At 39.0% G+C, this 17,250-nt stretch overlaps 1 protein-coding gene across 3 annotated transcripts in view; it reads right to left on the bottom strand.

Annotated features, from left to right (window-relative positions):
• Positions 1–17,250, bottom strand: part of SNX25 (sorting nexin 25) — a 104,513-nt gene that overhangs the window by 3,449 nt on the left and 83,814 nt on the right. For 2 of the 3 annotated variants that reach the window (XM_015592787.2, XM_006916384.3), the window contains 5 exons: positions 14,902–15,042; positions 11,855–11,968; positions 6,654–6,818; positions 4,684–4,801; positions 1,272–1,338 (listed from right to left, as the gene is read on the bottom strand). In XM_015592787.2, coding sequence (XP_015448273.1) covers positions 1,272–1,338; positions 4,684–4,801; positions 6,654–6,818; positions 11,855–11,968; positions 14,902–15,042 — 605 coding nt within the window. The remainder of the gene's footprint in view (positions 1–1,271; positions 1,339–4,683; positions 4,802–6,653; positions 6,819–11,854; positions 11,969–14,901; positions 15,043–17,250) is intronic. The other variant, XM_025049878.1, reaches the window with a different exon arrangement.

Raw genomic sequence — 17,250 nt, 5'->3', positions numbered from 1 at the left:
GGCCGGGGGGCTCCATAATTCCTCTACCTGATAGAAAGCCCATTGAAAATTCTCTACATGAGTCTCTCCTCCAGCCCTGTGAAAATAATTGACAAGTGTATTCACCACTCACAAACTGCAGCTGCTCATTTTGTAACTAAGAGTCGATATAGTAAATAGGAGCAAGGAAAGTATGAATGATTTGCTGAAACTGAAAAGGAAAATAAATTAGCGAGTCTGGAGTACAGAGAAAAATAGGGCCATTCTGGAAATTTTTTATCCAAAGTCTGTCAATGCTAAGGTTAAGAGGTTTGCCTTAGACTGAAATTATAAATTATAAACAGGCCATTTTTGTGATTAAAACAAAATCCTAGGATATTAACTCAAAGAAACCACTATTTTTTTTTATATTTTAGAAATAGAAGAACTTTTGTTTATGACCACAAGGCAAATATATTCTATTTGCAAATGAATAAAAAAATAATATGTTCTTTTATGTTTAATTATATATAAATTTATAAAATTTATATGATAAAACTATCTTATTAACCTTTCATGTTTGACAATTAAATTAGTCTTTCAATTGGAAAAATTTGATTAACTTCATCTTAAAACATAGTTGCTGTACAAAAAAGTGTTTCTCCCCCTTATTTTTAGCAGTTGACTCACATTTTTATTTTGCAGGAAAGCTATAATGTTTATCTCCTGAAGAATAATGGTTATGGAGTTAAACTTTTATGTATATGGATAATGTAATATTAAAATATATATGGCTTATAATAGTGTTATATGATACATACACACACCCCTGATGGAAACTCAGATATTTAACTATCTAGAGGAATTACCATGTTAATGTCACCCAATTCTAGAAAAAATACATGGTTTTCATTTCCAAGTACATAATTGCCATGTGAAGCTCATCTTACTTTCATTCTGGCTTAGAGTCTAAGCCTTCACCTGATTCGCATCATGTTATATAAAAACACTGTGCCCAAGATACTCAAACCAGTCATTACAATCAAAAGAGAACTTTATAAACAGAATCTTCTGACCCTCATCAGCCAGAATGCCGGAACTAACTTGAGCCTTTCTCATTTAGTTCACCATGCATTCTGTGGGAGAAATTCTTTCAGAAATCTGTATCCTATTCCAATCTTAGAATCGTTATCAGAAACAAAAAGAAAATAAAATATCTTCAGTTAGAGATATCACTGGCTATTATATCACAGGTAGTTTGAATATTAAGACAGAGTAGGCATGAATTCAAATATTAATTTTGTGTAACTCACTTGTTGATGGTTCTTCCAAAAGTGACCTGAACGAGAGCAATTAATGTTCTTCTCACCCATTTAAACACTAAAATGTAAGTCAGAGGAAAAGTATTATCACAGGATACCACAAGTATGACATTTTCTTAGCATAAATCTTACCACTTAACTCAATCTGAGTTCTGACACCACATCAGGGCTATGATATTTACAGAATTTGGGTCTAGGTTAGCAAACTTCTGCCTAGGAAAATTTTTCTAACTAAGCTTTCATTTTCTACCGAGCAACTGATAAGATGAAACTTAAGAGTTTTTACAGCTTTCCAACGCCTAAACAACAGCTGAGCCAGCAAGTGGAAATAATACTTTACTTCATATGTCCCTGGGCTACTGACAACATGTCTGTTTTCCACTAGCAGGTAGTGTAATTCCCATTTTAGATTTCTGTCTGGCTCGTTGAACCCAATTTTCTAACACACTCGTTCGTCTGAATGAGAAACGTGTAGTCAGATGTTGACAAATATTTTGAAATATTAATGAATTGATGGGTCTAACTACTCCCGTTTGAGTAGCAGTTTGTAGTTCATCATGTACTTTTATATACTTTGTGCCTTTAGGGGAAGAAAGGTGAACCTCGAAGAGCCAGAATCTTGAGTGAGATGTGAATTAGGGCTCTCCAGTGCCGCTGCCCAGAGCAGCTGGGTATACGTCACCTTTTCTGAGCCTCGGTTTCCTCATCTGGAAAAGAACAGTATTAACATGTGCTATTTTTGCTCTGAGGATCTTGGCAATATTTTGTGTGAAAGAGCATTGTGAAGGGTTCTACAGATCTAAACTTTTATTAAACTCGGAGACACATTTTTATAGGTGCAGAATATGAATATAAACCAAAAAAGAAGGCAAAAAACAAAAAAACAAAAAAACACCATGAGGATATTTTAGGTCTGCAAATTGGAATATAAACCTAATTTCCCACTTATTCACCTCCATTCATTGAAATGTTTAGCTAATGACACATGAGCAAATTCAGACTTGGTTATGATGGAGCCAAGAGTTCTCAGGGCTCCTGCACCAGTAAGAAAACCTAAAAGGAGTAAATTCACAAACACTGCTGTACAAGGGAAACCACACAAACAAAACTCAACAATTCACACAGACTTGGTACAAGACTTCAAAACATTCTAAGGTCATTTTCTAAGTTTTTTAATGGATCTAAATGTCCAGTTAAAGTTGTGTCATTAATTCTTCAAGAGTCAAGTTTTGGAGTCAGGGCCATACCGTAAATATGCCTTAAATTTTTGGTGGAATTCAGAGCATGCTGCCAGCTTGTACACTTGTTCATTTGAGGCTGGCATTTAGGCTGGGGGAGCATTCTGTCAGTGATGATAACTTCATTCTGCCTTTCTAGGGCAGGAGACAGGCAGCTCAGACCCAGAGGGTTTGAGGACATGTGCAACTGTCAGGAAAGAATGCCTGTCAGCCAAGTGATTGGTTATAAATTTTTGAAAAAGCTGTCTATATTACTGGTCCCTTTCTATATACTGAACTAGAGCAAGAACCGAAAATGGCTGTGCTCCAAATTCTCTCCCAATACTGATACCTCCTCACTCTACTACTTGTTCTTGTCCTTCCCCACCCCTACCCCCACCCATATACAAAATAGCCCCATTATTCGTTCCAAGGACTCATTTGTTCAAAGCCACAGAGGCAGCTGCAGCAACACTAGGATTTTGCTGATGGCAAAGATATCACATCTCATTACAATGATGTTCTATTTTTTTCCCTCTGAAATGTCACCAGCAAACACAAATATGCTTCTGAGCAAGAATGTGATGAAGGAAATGCATGTTGCAAAGACAGATTTTGAGTCTTACTCCTGCCCTGACTGGTTCTGTCTCATCTACCATGTCTCTTAATGTCCGTATTGCAAAGAACACACTGATAAAAGGCTAAGATGGTGCTTCCTCATTCTTATCAACTCTATGGGAAATAAAAAGGATTTATAATTTGATGGGCCAGATTTCACTGAGGAAGAGTCAGACTTTAGGTGGAGTTATCATTTTTCTTGCCTATACTGAATCAAGTCAAACAACAGTATGTATCTTAAAGTGTCTAAAATATGCAACAACTATAGCTTTTTCATCTGAAATGATCTTTAATGTTTGCATGCTATTCCATCATATAAGAGCACTTGAAGATTTCTTCAAGTTTCATCTGCTAATCATTCGTTAAGTGACATGTTAAGGGATATATAAATAAGAAGGGATGCACAGCCCCCTCCTATATAAGACCAATTCCCATCCCATCTCCTTTGCCCCAAGGGAAAAGATACTAATCGGAGTGGACACAGCCCAGGACAGTCACAGGTCAACATTTTGTTAGTTGGTGGCATTCTGAAGCCTTGCAAACCCTTGCTCCTCTTACTTGCTTCCTCTTCTGGATGATTTGGTTAAACCTTTAGGTACCATCATACCTCTAGCTAGAACTGAGGCTCCAAGTATGACCAAGTATACTGGTCTCATGAATTATAGTCCTGGGGGGCTGTAGACAGTGTAGATGGGCAGAGAGTCCCATTCAGGATTCAACACTAAGCCAAGTGGTACAGTCTGACCTTTCACCCAAGTACTACTTTAGGAGAGAGGCACTTGTGTGGATCTTAACAAAATAGTGTTTTGTTCCTATTTTTGCTCTAGTTTATTCTAAGTAGATCTCCCTCAAGAACTACTAGGTAGGATTTCTCAACCTTGGCACTATCGTCATTGGGGGCAGGCTAAGTCTTCGTTGTGAGGGGCTCTCCTGCACATCGTGGGAAGTTTAGCAGCATCCCTGGTCTACACCCCCTGGATGCCAGTAGCACCATCCCCCAAATTGTGACAACCAAAATATTTCCAGATATCACTAGGTGCTCCCTGGAGGACAAAATTCCCCACCCCTCCATTAAAAACCACTCCTCTGGGGAAAGAAAGGTGGTTAAAAAGCAGGGCTGAGACATTTCTGAGTCCCTGGCAATAAAACTATCTTAACACCCAAACCTCACCTTTAAGAACAGGGCTGTTCCTCTGCTATGTAAAATTATTTTTTTATACGTTTTGGTGATAAAGCAATAAGACTATGCTAAAGCACAAAAAAATAAATTCAAAGCATTCTACCCTTCTGTATTCAGAGGGACGTGATGCAAGATAAATCAGGACCCTAAGTTCTCTAAGTACAGAGATGATACCTGTCTTAGGATTGTAACCTCAGATCCTATCATAGTATCTGCTTGGCCCTTCGAAGTATTTGCTGAATGAATGAATATAAATACATGTCTGATTCAGGAATAAAGAGATAGTGTGTGTGTGTGTGTGTGTGTGTGTGTGTGTGTGTGTGTGTGTAACCACTTAACCAGAAAAAAAACCAAAAAACAAAAACTAAATAATAACCAAGAGGCTTACTTCCTCGAAGTTCAAAAATCTCCCCAATCAACATGAAACATGGTTCAGCCAAGGCATCTTTCCTGCCATCCACATCATCTCCATAATCCGACAGGTCACTGTCCTCCTCTATCTCTTCCTGGGGGTACAGAAAAGTAATAGGAAGCAGGTCACTTATCCAAGGAAGTTGACGGAATTGTTCTTTTTCAAGTGTAAATTCCAAACTATGTGCTCATATTTCATATTCAATTCTTGTACACGCAGATATCTATGCATTTTCAATAAGGAGGGTGAAATGTATCTACTCTCAGGGAAAAGCTTGATCTTAAAGCCTTATTCAAGGTTTAAAATAATTTTTAAAAACCTCTGTCACTATTAATAAGGGCTGAAATCAGTAGACATCAAAATAGTTTTCTGACCATTTTGAGTTTTAAAAGTAAGTCTTTTTAACTTAAATGATTTAAATTCACTGTTTTTAAAAACATGTATTTTAAAGCAATTTATTTTTAAAGCTCTGAGTCAAGATTTTATTCTGTACTTCAGCTAGTCTCATTTCCTGATCTGCATATCAGCGTTTTAGTTCAAAACTCATTATGTGCCAGGCGCCAGGCTAGTGCCAATGAGCACGATGTGGACCCAGACTTTCGGTGGCCCACAGCTCTCTGGGAGACTGACAAACATTCACAAACCTGTTTCTACAAGTCGGTGAGGTGCTGTGATAAAGGCACGAACATTAGGTAGTGGGAGGACAACTGAGAAAGTTCACCCTAATGTCTGCAGAGAAGTAACAGCTGAAGTTGTGGGACCAAGGCAAGGGCCAATGACAGGTCTCTGGGGGGACTGGATGAGCAAGGAAAGGACTGAGAAGCCACAGAGGCAATAGGAGTTCCCTAGAACTTCTCAGCTTTGCAAGAAGTCCAGCAACATCAAACGCTGCGAGGAGGCTGAAAAAGGTGAAGACTGAAGGGAAGCCGCTGACCGGCACCCACGCTTCAGAGAATAATTTTATAGTGCAATTGAGCCAGAATGTAAATTCCACAGGGTCTGGGACTAAACGGGAGGTAAAGGAGGTAAACTAGCCAAGTATAGCAAGACATTACACAGACAGCCATGAGAAAAGCAGAGAGAGGGCGGGTTTACACATTGACCTGAATGCTGCTGTGGATCTGCTCTATGTTATGCAACGATTTCTCCTCCCAGCTCAGAATGCAGTCACACAGCACATTCCTTTTCATCATCAGTTCCTTCTATCCAAGCTCATTAAACCAATCCTGAGGAAGAGGGAGGGGCATTTGACAACAAACTAAGGAGACGCCAAATTTCAGAGGGGGTCTTGTGCAATTTGCTGGAGAGTCAAACAAGGGCCTTCGGTGGCCTAAACGTGCATTAGGAGCTTACTCTAGAGAGAAGCCTGAGGTCAAGAATATAAGATCACAAATGTCCGCAGTCTCTATTTCATTCCTCTTCCCATACGTATTACTGCTAGATTCATCTTGCTTCAAAATATTCCATGGCCTTCCATTCCCTGAGAATAAAGTCAAAACTCCTCAGCATGGCTGATCCTTGCCCCTCCCACTCTCTGCCTAACCATCCATTAGCCCACTGAAAAACTCTCCCCTGTCGTCCAACACTGCACCGACTGTTTCCCAAACACAGCCTCTTCTCCTTCAATGTAAAGTCCAACACCTCCATAATGACAGTCCCTTCCCCAGGGACTGTCTAGTCCACCTTATGGAGAGGGGCTCCGAAGAACTCCCCATCCACATTTCACTCACCTACCTTGTTATCATTCCTTTCGTTTCTGTATCTTAACACATCCAAGTGGCTTGTGGAGAGCACAAGAAGGTGTCCAAAATATGACAGCGATAGTAACTGAAAAAGGATGTCTTTGCCTTTTCCCCATTAGCAGCATGCTTTGACACACAGCTGTTACTTTAAATGACCTTTGAAAAGACATTCACTGATATATGCTAAAAAATGATGCGGCTCACCTCTTGATGGCAGAAGAAGTCACGAGGAAGTCTTTCCAAAAATGAGGATAATGAAAAAGTGGATTTTTTCCCCTGCACATCAATAACTTTGAGGTAGTCAGGAGAAGGGCTCAAAAAGGCATAAAGTGCTTCACTCTGATACAGTCTTTCATCTGAAAGCAGATTCTGTGGAAGACAGAGGATTAATTACTCCTATACGGGAATAGGTCTGTGCTGCGGGAGCCACAAGTCTAGGCAACCAAGATATTTTACTCTCATCATAATTCTGAACCTAAAGCCACTTCCCTTTCCCCCTGAAATAAAATATGTCAGATCAATTCTCAGTGATTACCAGGGCAAACCATCCTCTGTAGGTGGGTTGGAATGCCCTACTCATTCTGCTTGTTGGAGATATTATGCAGACAATAGAAGTTACTCTGGTTGGCACTGTTTAGTGCAACAAAAAATTCTAACTTTGCACACAGCTTACAGATCCAGGGAGCACCAACTTTGAAACTTGCATCTACCTGTGTTTGAACAACTTACATATTTGTACATTACACAAGGATACACTCTATCGCTCTTTTATGGCTACATTTAGACTTTGTACGTCAGCTGAAAAAAGAACTTTGAGTTGTCACATCGTGGCACTGCCCGCCTGGCAATAGCTTTGTTTCACTCTGCTGCCACCTTCCAAGAAGTGCTTGTTTACATCATTATATAACTGTTTTTTGTTGGCCCTTAAACTAGAAATTTCCTAAAGTTCTTTATGTACTTATCTGGCCTTAGTAGAGAGGATAGGAGAACATCAATCAAGTTAGTTCATGTACAAGCAAGTGCAACTGATAGATAAGACAGTAAAATTAACAGTGTGACCATAAGGTTTAAATGTCTAGTATTAAAAGATGCAGAGCTTAGAAATAAATAAAGCAATGATAAATGTTGCTCCATATATGATGTAATCCCCTTGGAGGAGATGGAACACTGGGGAGCACACTGTGCTTCTGATAACGGAAACTGGGGTAATAGAAGAGGTTAAGGTCTAATCCCAGGGGAGTTGGTCCATAATGTTCACATTAGATGTGTTCAGACGAAGGCTGAACTCTGAAAAACTCTATGATCCTCCCTAGAAAAGCACCTCTGACAGCACCCAGTACTGCCACACTGGGACTAGAAGTGGGGGGGTGTCAAGGGGCGCCATAGCATTCCAGCAGCTGTCAGCTCCATGTATCCTGTAGAAGACTGGTCTGAAGACAGGCAGGTTCTGCCTCAGATGTAGGGAAGGAGATTCAGGTGGATAGATAGCTGGTGTTACTACTGCCTTCCCTGGCCCCTGAGCCCCATACATATGTCCTTTTTTCTTTTTCAGAATATTAAATGTTCAGTTGTATGTGAGGGTGGATTAGAAACAGTGAGATATTCTCCCCCTAAATGGATTTCCTTTAGCTAACCTATACTCCAACATTATTTTATAAAATAGTAGGAAATGATAAGTAGTAAGTCTCAAACTTTATACAATCAAGATAAATAAGGAAATCATTAAGAGTTAATAAGTCTTTGGCCTAAATTATATTCCATTTTGAAGGAAAATAACCAAATTAAATATGCCAGAAAAGTTAGAAATGTTCCCAAAGGTTTATCTGTGGGGCAAAATATATTTAGGACTTTATAATTTTTAAGCTCTCCAAGAACAGAATCCCATTCCCAGCTCCCTCCCCCGAAACACTTAGAGCATGTTACTCTTTTCATGAAGATCAAAGATACCTATTCAGTGGGTAATGGAGCATCATATGGAACAGCATATGCATACCCAGCAGTGGGATAGAGCACTGAGAGAGAAATGACTAAAATAAGTGAGATGTGTATGTGAGGAATGAAAAGATGACTACATACCATCTTAGGAATGAAGTATGATATAAGTGATGGCATGGCCAATAATAATTAGCTATATTATTAAATATCCGCTATATTATATGCCTCAATAGGGAACCACATTTTAAATATAAACATTCATGTAGACATACAATCAGTGGAATTCACTCTTCTGGAAGGTCCTATGGACCTAATAATATCTGCCTTTCAGACTAAATATTTGCATCTTGCTTTTCCTGTCTGCAGCTGGTGTAACTACCTAAATATGTTGAATAGTTAGTACTTTTTTTTTTGGTGTACTAGCCTTTTATTATTATTATTATTAATTTCAGGTATACAGTACATTGGTTAGACATTTACATAGTTTATAAAGTGATCCCCCTAATTGCTCTTTCTCTTTTCTGGCTCTCCACCTAGCCATTACATTAATGCTGACTGCATTCCCTATGCCGTGCTCCCCATCCCCATGATAATCTACTAGCTACTAATCTGTACTTCTTTAACCCTTCACCTCTTTCTCCCAGCCCCCCAATTCCCCTCCCCTCTGGCCATCACCAGATTGTCCTCTTTATTTGTGAGTCTGTTTTTGATTAGTTTGTTCCTTTTGTTCCTTATACTCTGCATATAAGTGAAATCATATGGTATTTATCTTTCTCTGACTTATTTCACTCAGCCTAATAACCTCTCAGTCCATCCATGTCATTACAAATGGTAGGATTTCATTTTTTTTAATGGCTGAGTAACATTCCATTGTATATATGTATGACGGTTTCCTTTTCTCTGCATCCTCGCCAACACTTGTTGTTCTTTGATTTACTGATGATGGCCATTCCGACAGGTATGAGTAATATCTCATTGTGTTTTTAATTTGCATTTCTCTGATAATTAGTGACCTTGAGCATCTTTTCATATGTCTATTGGCCATCTGTATTTCCTCTTTGGAGAAGTATCTGTTCAGGTCTTCTGTCCATTGTTTAATTGGACTGTTTGTTTTTTTGTTGTTGAGTTGTATGAGTTCTTTATATATTTTGGATATTAACCTCTTATCAGATGCATCACAAGCAAATATCTTCTCCCGTTCAGTCAGCTGTCTTTTTGTTTTGTTGATTTCAAATAAAGTCAATTTAAACCATTGAAACTATTATTTCCTGACTAAAATCCTCTTGATGAAAAGACAAATGGCCACTTGAGATCACTGCTTCATCTGGTTTAGCTGCCGATATTCCTGCCCTCAGCCGTGCCCGCAGCACTTACCAGCAGGGTCTGTGTGTTTCTGTTGACACAACAGCAGAACTCACTAATCCATCTCCACCACCAACAATCCAATATTTGCTCATATGAGCCCTCCCTGCACCCCTAAAAGTGAAGGCACAAGTGCAGTCGCTGCGGCACAACAGAAAAGGTGGCTGAAGGGCTAGGAAGACCAGAAAGACAGACTGAGACCCTCCCCAACAGCAGAGGCTGCAGGATACCAAAGCTACGCATCTGGAGCTTAAAAATCTTGGCTTTTGAATAAGACACATTTGTTTCACAAACAAGATCTTTAATTCATCTGAATGATGGTACTATGCTTGGGTTGGTTTAATATTTCCTAGACATTCTGAATTGGCAACGAAATGGTAATATTTCAGTTTTAAATTCTTTCCTTAAGAGTATTTAAGCGTTAATAATTCTCTACTCCAGCTCTGCCATAATTAAACTTGGAAAGTTTCTCAAAAGTGCAATTATTTCCTTTCATGAGGGAAATATATACAAATATATACACATATATATTAGAATGAGACAAAGATAAAGAAAATGTTATGAATATATGACAGAAAAAGAGAAGCTAACACTTTCAAGGCAACTCTGGCTTAACTGTATCTATTTTACTATGATTCATATTTTTGACTCCATGATTATATTTTAATGTAGCCTTTACTAAAAATTTCACAATATCCATTATCAAAAGTCTCAGGACTTCTAGCTACTACTGCAAAGGCAAAAAGTGTTTTACGAGGCAAAGTTCTACTCTCCTGACCCCCCGAGTCCATGGTTTGAGTACCTAACCATACTTTGAATATTGAGGGCCTAGTTAAGGAAAAAACAAATACTGGTTGCAGTTAGGGACGGCGTATCTTTGTCTAGCCTCATTCTCTAAAATCAGACGGAGGGTAAACAAAGCCTTTAGAGGAAATTAGGAGAGTATTTTTGGGCAAAGATTTCTTAACAAACACAAAGAAATCTTAAGCACAAAAAAGCATTAACCATAAAAGAAAAAAAATACTGATAAATTAGACTACACTTGAGAACTAAACTAAATTTCTTAATGATGTCATTAAAAAGAAATCATTGAGAGTGAAAAAGCAATCCACAGAGAGGGAGAAAAGACGTGCAGCACACATGGTCTGCCAGGAGATTTGCATCCAAAACCCACATACCACTTCCACAAAGCGATATGGAAAAGACAGGCAACATGACAAAAAAAAAAAAAAAAAATGTAGACACTACTTTAACAGACACTTCACCAAAGAAACTATCCAAATGGCCAACGAATACATAAGCTGGTGCTCAACTTCATTAGTCATCAGAGAAATGCAAATTTAAAGCACAATGAGATACCAGTCCATCCCCGCCAGAATGGCTAAGTGTGGGAGTGGATGAGGAGCTGTCAGAATGCTTACGCACTACCTGTGAGAGTGTAAAAACTGCTACAACCACTTTTAAAAACCGAAGAACCCAAATTCCTAGGTATTACCCTACATCTATTCACCAGTAAACAAGTCCTAGAAGTTTACACAGGCATGCTTCACGTAGCCTCTGGATGGAAATGACACAAATGCTCATCGACAGCAGAAGGAACAGACTACAGTGTATTCACACAATGAAAAATCTACACAACACTGACAAAGAATGATCTAGACTAAAACAGCGCTATTCTGAATCTCATGAATGTAATGCTGAATGAAAGAAGTCAGACATGAACGAGTCCGTACTGCAGGATTCGTTTATATAAAATTTAAAAACAACCGTAACTATCTGAGTTGTTAGAAGTCTGGACTGTGGTTCCCTTCAGTGGGGAGCAGTGACGGGGGAAGCTGGAAGGACCAGCACCATTCTGTTTTTTGGACTTGGTACCAGTACAGAGTATTCGGTTTGTGAAAACGCACAAAATCGTACACATGATGTTTGCATTTTCTGTATGTATAATACACTTTAATTATCAAAAAAAAAAAAAAAAAAAAGATATTTTGAGGATCTGGCATGGCCTGTGAGAACAGGAATTAAAGAAGCAAACTCTTAGCATGAAGGCAGTTTAACCCCAAATAAATAATTTTTCCTCTCATACCTAAAACTTCTGAGTTGCTTACCTGTAAAAACTTATTTAATTGATTCTTTGACTTTTCCATAAACTTTTGATCTACGGATTTGAAAGGCAGCTTGCTGAGAGAAGGCAACTGGACTTTTTTTAAAGAAGGGAAACACTGTGGGGGAAAAATTAAATGTTAGTATCTTGAAATTACATTTTAATCTTAAAAAGAGATTTAGAATTATAACTAGAACAAACCAAGTGTCTTTCTCCTGTGCTCATTCCTCTGAGATTTAAGACCTTGAAACCTACGTGTTCTAACTAGGCTCAAGGAATCTGGAGGAGTGGGGCACTTGGTGAAAAAAGCTAAAGCTCACCCTTAGACCCACAAATGCTCAGAAGCGGGGAAATCCTGAAGCCAGGCTGATAGGATGGATTTGCACAACATGCACAGCAGCATAATAGGCTAGATGTGGACACTGGGCTCACAGGAGACTGAGTTTTGTTTACAACATCTCTGTAAAAAGTTATCAAAGTTGACAAAAGACGACAATAGAAAGAAAGAAAAACTGGAGTTGTAGCTCTATTACTGCCTTTAATGACAAACTGCAGAATGTAAATACAATAGTAATAATAAAATATGTTAATAAATAATAACAACAGACTTCTTTGCAGATGAAGTCCTGCATTCTGCCAGACACTGTGCTAGAAGCTTGGCATGTGAGAGAGCTCCATGAGTTGGGCATTATTATCATTCCTATTTTATATATGAGACAGTGAGGATCAGGATGAAAATCCAGATCCATCTGACCATAAATTGAAGTGTGTTCCTTTCCTGCCAATTCCCATAGCACCCTGCCAGTCTGCCAATGGATCCCAAAGGCTCCGGATGACCTCCATTTCCAGACGCGCTGGCCTTCATTCAGACTCCAGGACCATGTGAATATGCTTCATGACATCAAGAGGTATCGAAAAGTAAATAAACATGGAGTCTGCCTGCCACCGCTTTCACTCCTGTTGTTATCATCAGGGTCACAGCAGCAACCCTGCCAGTCTGGCTATAGCAGGCGAGGGCATGTAACAAGTTACCTGTATCAAGAGCAGTAAGTGCTTCGGGTAGCAGAAAGGGAAAAACTGGCCTTTCCTATGCAACCCACTAAAGTGCCTCAAGTACAAGAGCAGGTACCCGAGAAGGGTATGTCAATCAGGGCCCAAATACAGGGTAAAGTTTTAGAGAAATGAAATTGGCAGTTGGCGTTGGAAGGGAAGATTAAAATCACCAGTGACCTGAAAAGGTACTTCCTGTTGCGGTTGTCAACAAGAAGGGTTCTTTCAAAAAGTGAAAACTCACACAATAGGAAATACCAAGGGTAAGAAAGAGCCCAGAAAGCAGGCCACAGATGAGGACCAGTGACAATGAGACCAAAGGACAGACATGGAATTTTATAAACTTTCTTTTTCCTAGTGCTTCCATGTAATTGTTCTTGATTTTCATAGAACATTTTATTTTCCACATATATTTTATTTCCAAATCTGTCCTAAATTCCTTTTTCTCCTTCCGTTTTATCAGCAACTAGACTAATACTAAAATTTGGCTTCATAATGGTTTGTCACAAGGCTAAAGATGCATTTTTCTGTAGTGTCAATTTTACTCAACAGTTTTGGGAGATTTTTATTCTTATATTAAGATCAATATTTTGCTTTCCACACTGCTAGGGTGACCGTAGTCCATTTGAGAAATGCTTTAACATGACATCCAGTTTTGGCCACTAGCCTTTTAAAAGCAGTTGAAGAAGTTACAGCATTCGGAAGTTAGTGATTAAAAGGATTTACAAAATCACCCTATGAGAAAAAGCTAAAGGAAACAGCCATATTTCATTTGCAAAAGAAGGGTCTGAGAGGTGACCATAGGGTTTTATCAGTAGGAGTTCATTCCTGAACCTAAATGAAAGTAGAAGTGATGGAAAAACTTTTTAATTGCTGGGGTAGAGGGCAATTTCCTCCACTAGGAGGAGTTAGAGAAGATGCAGTTCCTGAAAGAAGTGGCAGAATGTGAAACTGAAAGTAACAACCTGGGTTCTAATCCTGATTTGGCGACTGTATGTATGTATGTATGTATGTATGTATGTATGTATGTATGTATATATGTATACACACACACACACACACGCTATGATAAGTCAATTAACCTTTCTGGGATCAGTTTTCATCATCTACCAAATAATTCATGTTAGAAAGCTACTAATTCATGTGTTCATGAATTAGTAGCTTTCTAACATTTTAACTGAAACGTGCAGCAGGAAATACATGCTACTTTGCAACCCATAACGCACATGCGTATAGACATATCTATGTATATACTATACATACACATATAAAACTGAAACAAAACTATGAAACAATGCTCATTACTGCTACTACTAATAATAATAACATAACATTTATTATGTGCCATACATTCTTCTAAATACTTCGTATTCCTTTATTCCCTTAAGTCTTACAATAACTCTGTGAGACAAGGAAGGAGTTGCTATCCATATTTGTATTTTTCACTGATGCGGAGAAAGAGGCACAAAGAAACAGAGTGACAAGTCCCAGATCATAGAGCAGTAAGTAGTCAATCTAGGATCCAAACTCGAGCAGACTGGCTCCAGAGTCTGTACTTTCAATATGATACTTTACTGACTCGACTTTTTGTGATGAAATTCAATATATTCTATTCTCATTCTATTGCTGCCACCCGTAATTGATTGCATTACCCACTAATAGGTCACAACTGGCAGCTTCAAAACCACTCTGATTATAGTCCAGATCCTGCAGCTAAAGCACAGTGCTCTGGGGAGTGAATTATTTTTCAGCTCTGGGGTTCTCTGGGGCTCCACTCACAATGGAGATCAGACAATTATCCGTCCTGAAGAGGACTGAGACTACACGAGATGGTTTGATCTATGAGTAAATTTCTAATGTCAGGGCTGAAAATGCCCCTTTGCCAGCTTCAACAGCAAATGAGAAAAAGTAATCAGTCTCCTTATGGGTAAAAATTGAAATGAGCTCATATATCTTTTCCTGCTCAGTAATTCTAACTCTTGTGTTCATGAGTATTCATACCTCACTAAGTTTCCGGTGTAAATTCTGAAACTCACTGAGCCTTCTGGGGACCGTCCAGTTCTTAGTTTCAACACCTCCAACTTCTTGTAAGCTTACCATGACAAAGTAACAGGGCATTTGCTCACCATTCTCTTCTGTAACCTTGGAATATAAAACAAAACAAACAAACACAACAAAAAGCATGGTGAGCAGATGTGGCAGGCAAGATTTTTAAATGTCCCCCAAACTCCTCTCTTCCTGGTGTATACGCCCTGCATAATCCCCGCGGCTATGAATATGATGGACCCAATGCCGACAACGAGGGTATGTTATAGGGAACAGCTGACCTTAAAACAGGGAGATGATCTGTGTGGGCCTAACCTAATCACACGAGCCTTTTAAAAGCAGAGAGATTTCGCTGGCCATTAGTGGAAGAGGAAGTCACAAATATTGGAAACACAAGGAGAATTCAAAGCATTGTTGCTAGCTTAAAGATGGAGAGGGACACGTGGGAAGGATCTCAGAGTACTAGGAACAAAGAACAGTGCCCAGCTGACAGCAAGAAACACAGACTTCAGTTCTGCAGCCTCAGGGAACTGAATTCTGCAACAACCTGAATGAAGTTGGCAGTGGCTTTTCCCCAGTCTCTAAACAAGAACTCAGTCTGGCCAACAGCTTGATTTCAGCCTTATGATACAATGAACAGAGAACCCAGTCACATTGTGCTGGACTTTTGATCTACAAAATTATGAGCTAATAAATGGGCATTGTTTTAAGCCATGAAATTTGTGGTAATTTGTTAGGCAGCAAAAGAAAACTAATACGGCCAACTTAAAATCCTGTGTTTCCTTGAAGGAAAAAAATTAACAGCAAGCAAACAGGTATGAGATATATCAAAATCTCTCTTGGAGAAAGATGAGGATTTCCTCAGTTTAATTTCAGGATTCAACAAACCATGATTTCTATTTTTATGAAATTTTACATTGGGAGACATAATGTCATCTATCTCCCAATTTAGATAATTCTCACACACACACACACACACACACACACACACACACACATCATAATTCAGAATAGGCCACTATTCTACTTAACACAAACAGATAAAAGAAGGAACAAAAGAAAATACATTGAATTTAAGCTTGAATTAGTAAAACTAATCAAATTTGAGAGAAAGAGGCAATAAGAAAGGCAAAGGAAAGAGATGATGTAAGACTTAGTGAGCAACCACTGGGCCCTGTGAGGTAGGACTATTACTCCTCTGTAAGGATGGGGGATGTGGGGACACAGACAGGGCCACTAACTTTCCTGGGATCACACATCCAGTACGTGGATCAGCCAGTATCAGAACTCAGAGAGTCTAGTGCAACGTAAACACATCTACACATTCTCATGTGAACCGGCTTGGTGAACTGGCAGAGAGGGGACCCCTCTGTGTCTATTTCCATGATCTTTTCAGTGACCAAGATGACACAGCAAGCTCCTGAGTAATAACTGATTATCAGGACAAAGTGCCTTGTGAGAGTTTTCCTCCTTTCCTCCCTCTTTCCTTCAATATTTGCCTTTGAAAGATGATTTTAATAAACTGAAATGTCAGAGGTAGCTCTAGGCAAAACTGAGGAGGTGACAGAATTTGTGTTCTTTCTCTCCTACAGGCTTCCTCTACTATCTTTAGACATTACATACCCCTGAGCCTACCCGCTTCCTAGACTTTCGTCCTCAAGATAACTCCATCTGCAATTATCGAGGGTTTCTATGTGGTATTTCAAGGTTGAGTACAACCTCCTCTGATCCACTGTCCTTACCTCCCTTTAAAAAAGGTATATTGCCCTGCAGCTTGCCTTAATGGGAGTGCCAACAAGTGTCAAAGACACACTGAGGGCACGTGGCTAAGCTCTCATGTAATGTGTGTGCTTTCAGAGTGGCTCATAGAGAACGTGCTTTGTTTTATTCTCTAATATAGAGAATAATTTAAGATTGTAAATTTTAAACTCTCCTCCCCAGTAAATGTCCAGCCACTGGGTTGATGGGAAAGGCAGGGATGAACGAAGATAAGCTGAGCAGATAGGTTTGTAAATCTAAAGAGTGTTTGATAAGCCATCTGAACCAATGATGAGGCAAAACATTAACACTGTCTTACTCAGGATCTTATTATTTGTGTACTGTACAGTGAACCTGACCTGTATCTACAGGTTTCACTACAGATAGTAGTTAACATTAAGAGTGTAAATGCTTATAAGCATCTTTCCTTTAAATGAAATTATTTTTACAGACAAAAGAAAAGGGGTGCAGTATATTCTGAAAACAGCAGTATATTCTGAATTCAAAGGAAAAAAATATTTATTATTAAAGATCTTAGAGCTACTG

Source organism: Pteropus alecto, unplaced genomic scaffold (genome assembly GCF_000325575.1).
Source record: "Pteropus alecto unplaced genomic scaffold, ASM32557v1 scaffold24, whole genome shotgun sequence".
NCBI classification, from domain to species: Eukaryota; Metazoa; Chordata; class Mammalia; order Chiroptera; family Pteropodidae; genus Pteropus; species Pteropus alecto.
This window is presented reverse-complemented; position numbering and strand designations above follow the sequence as displayed.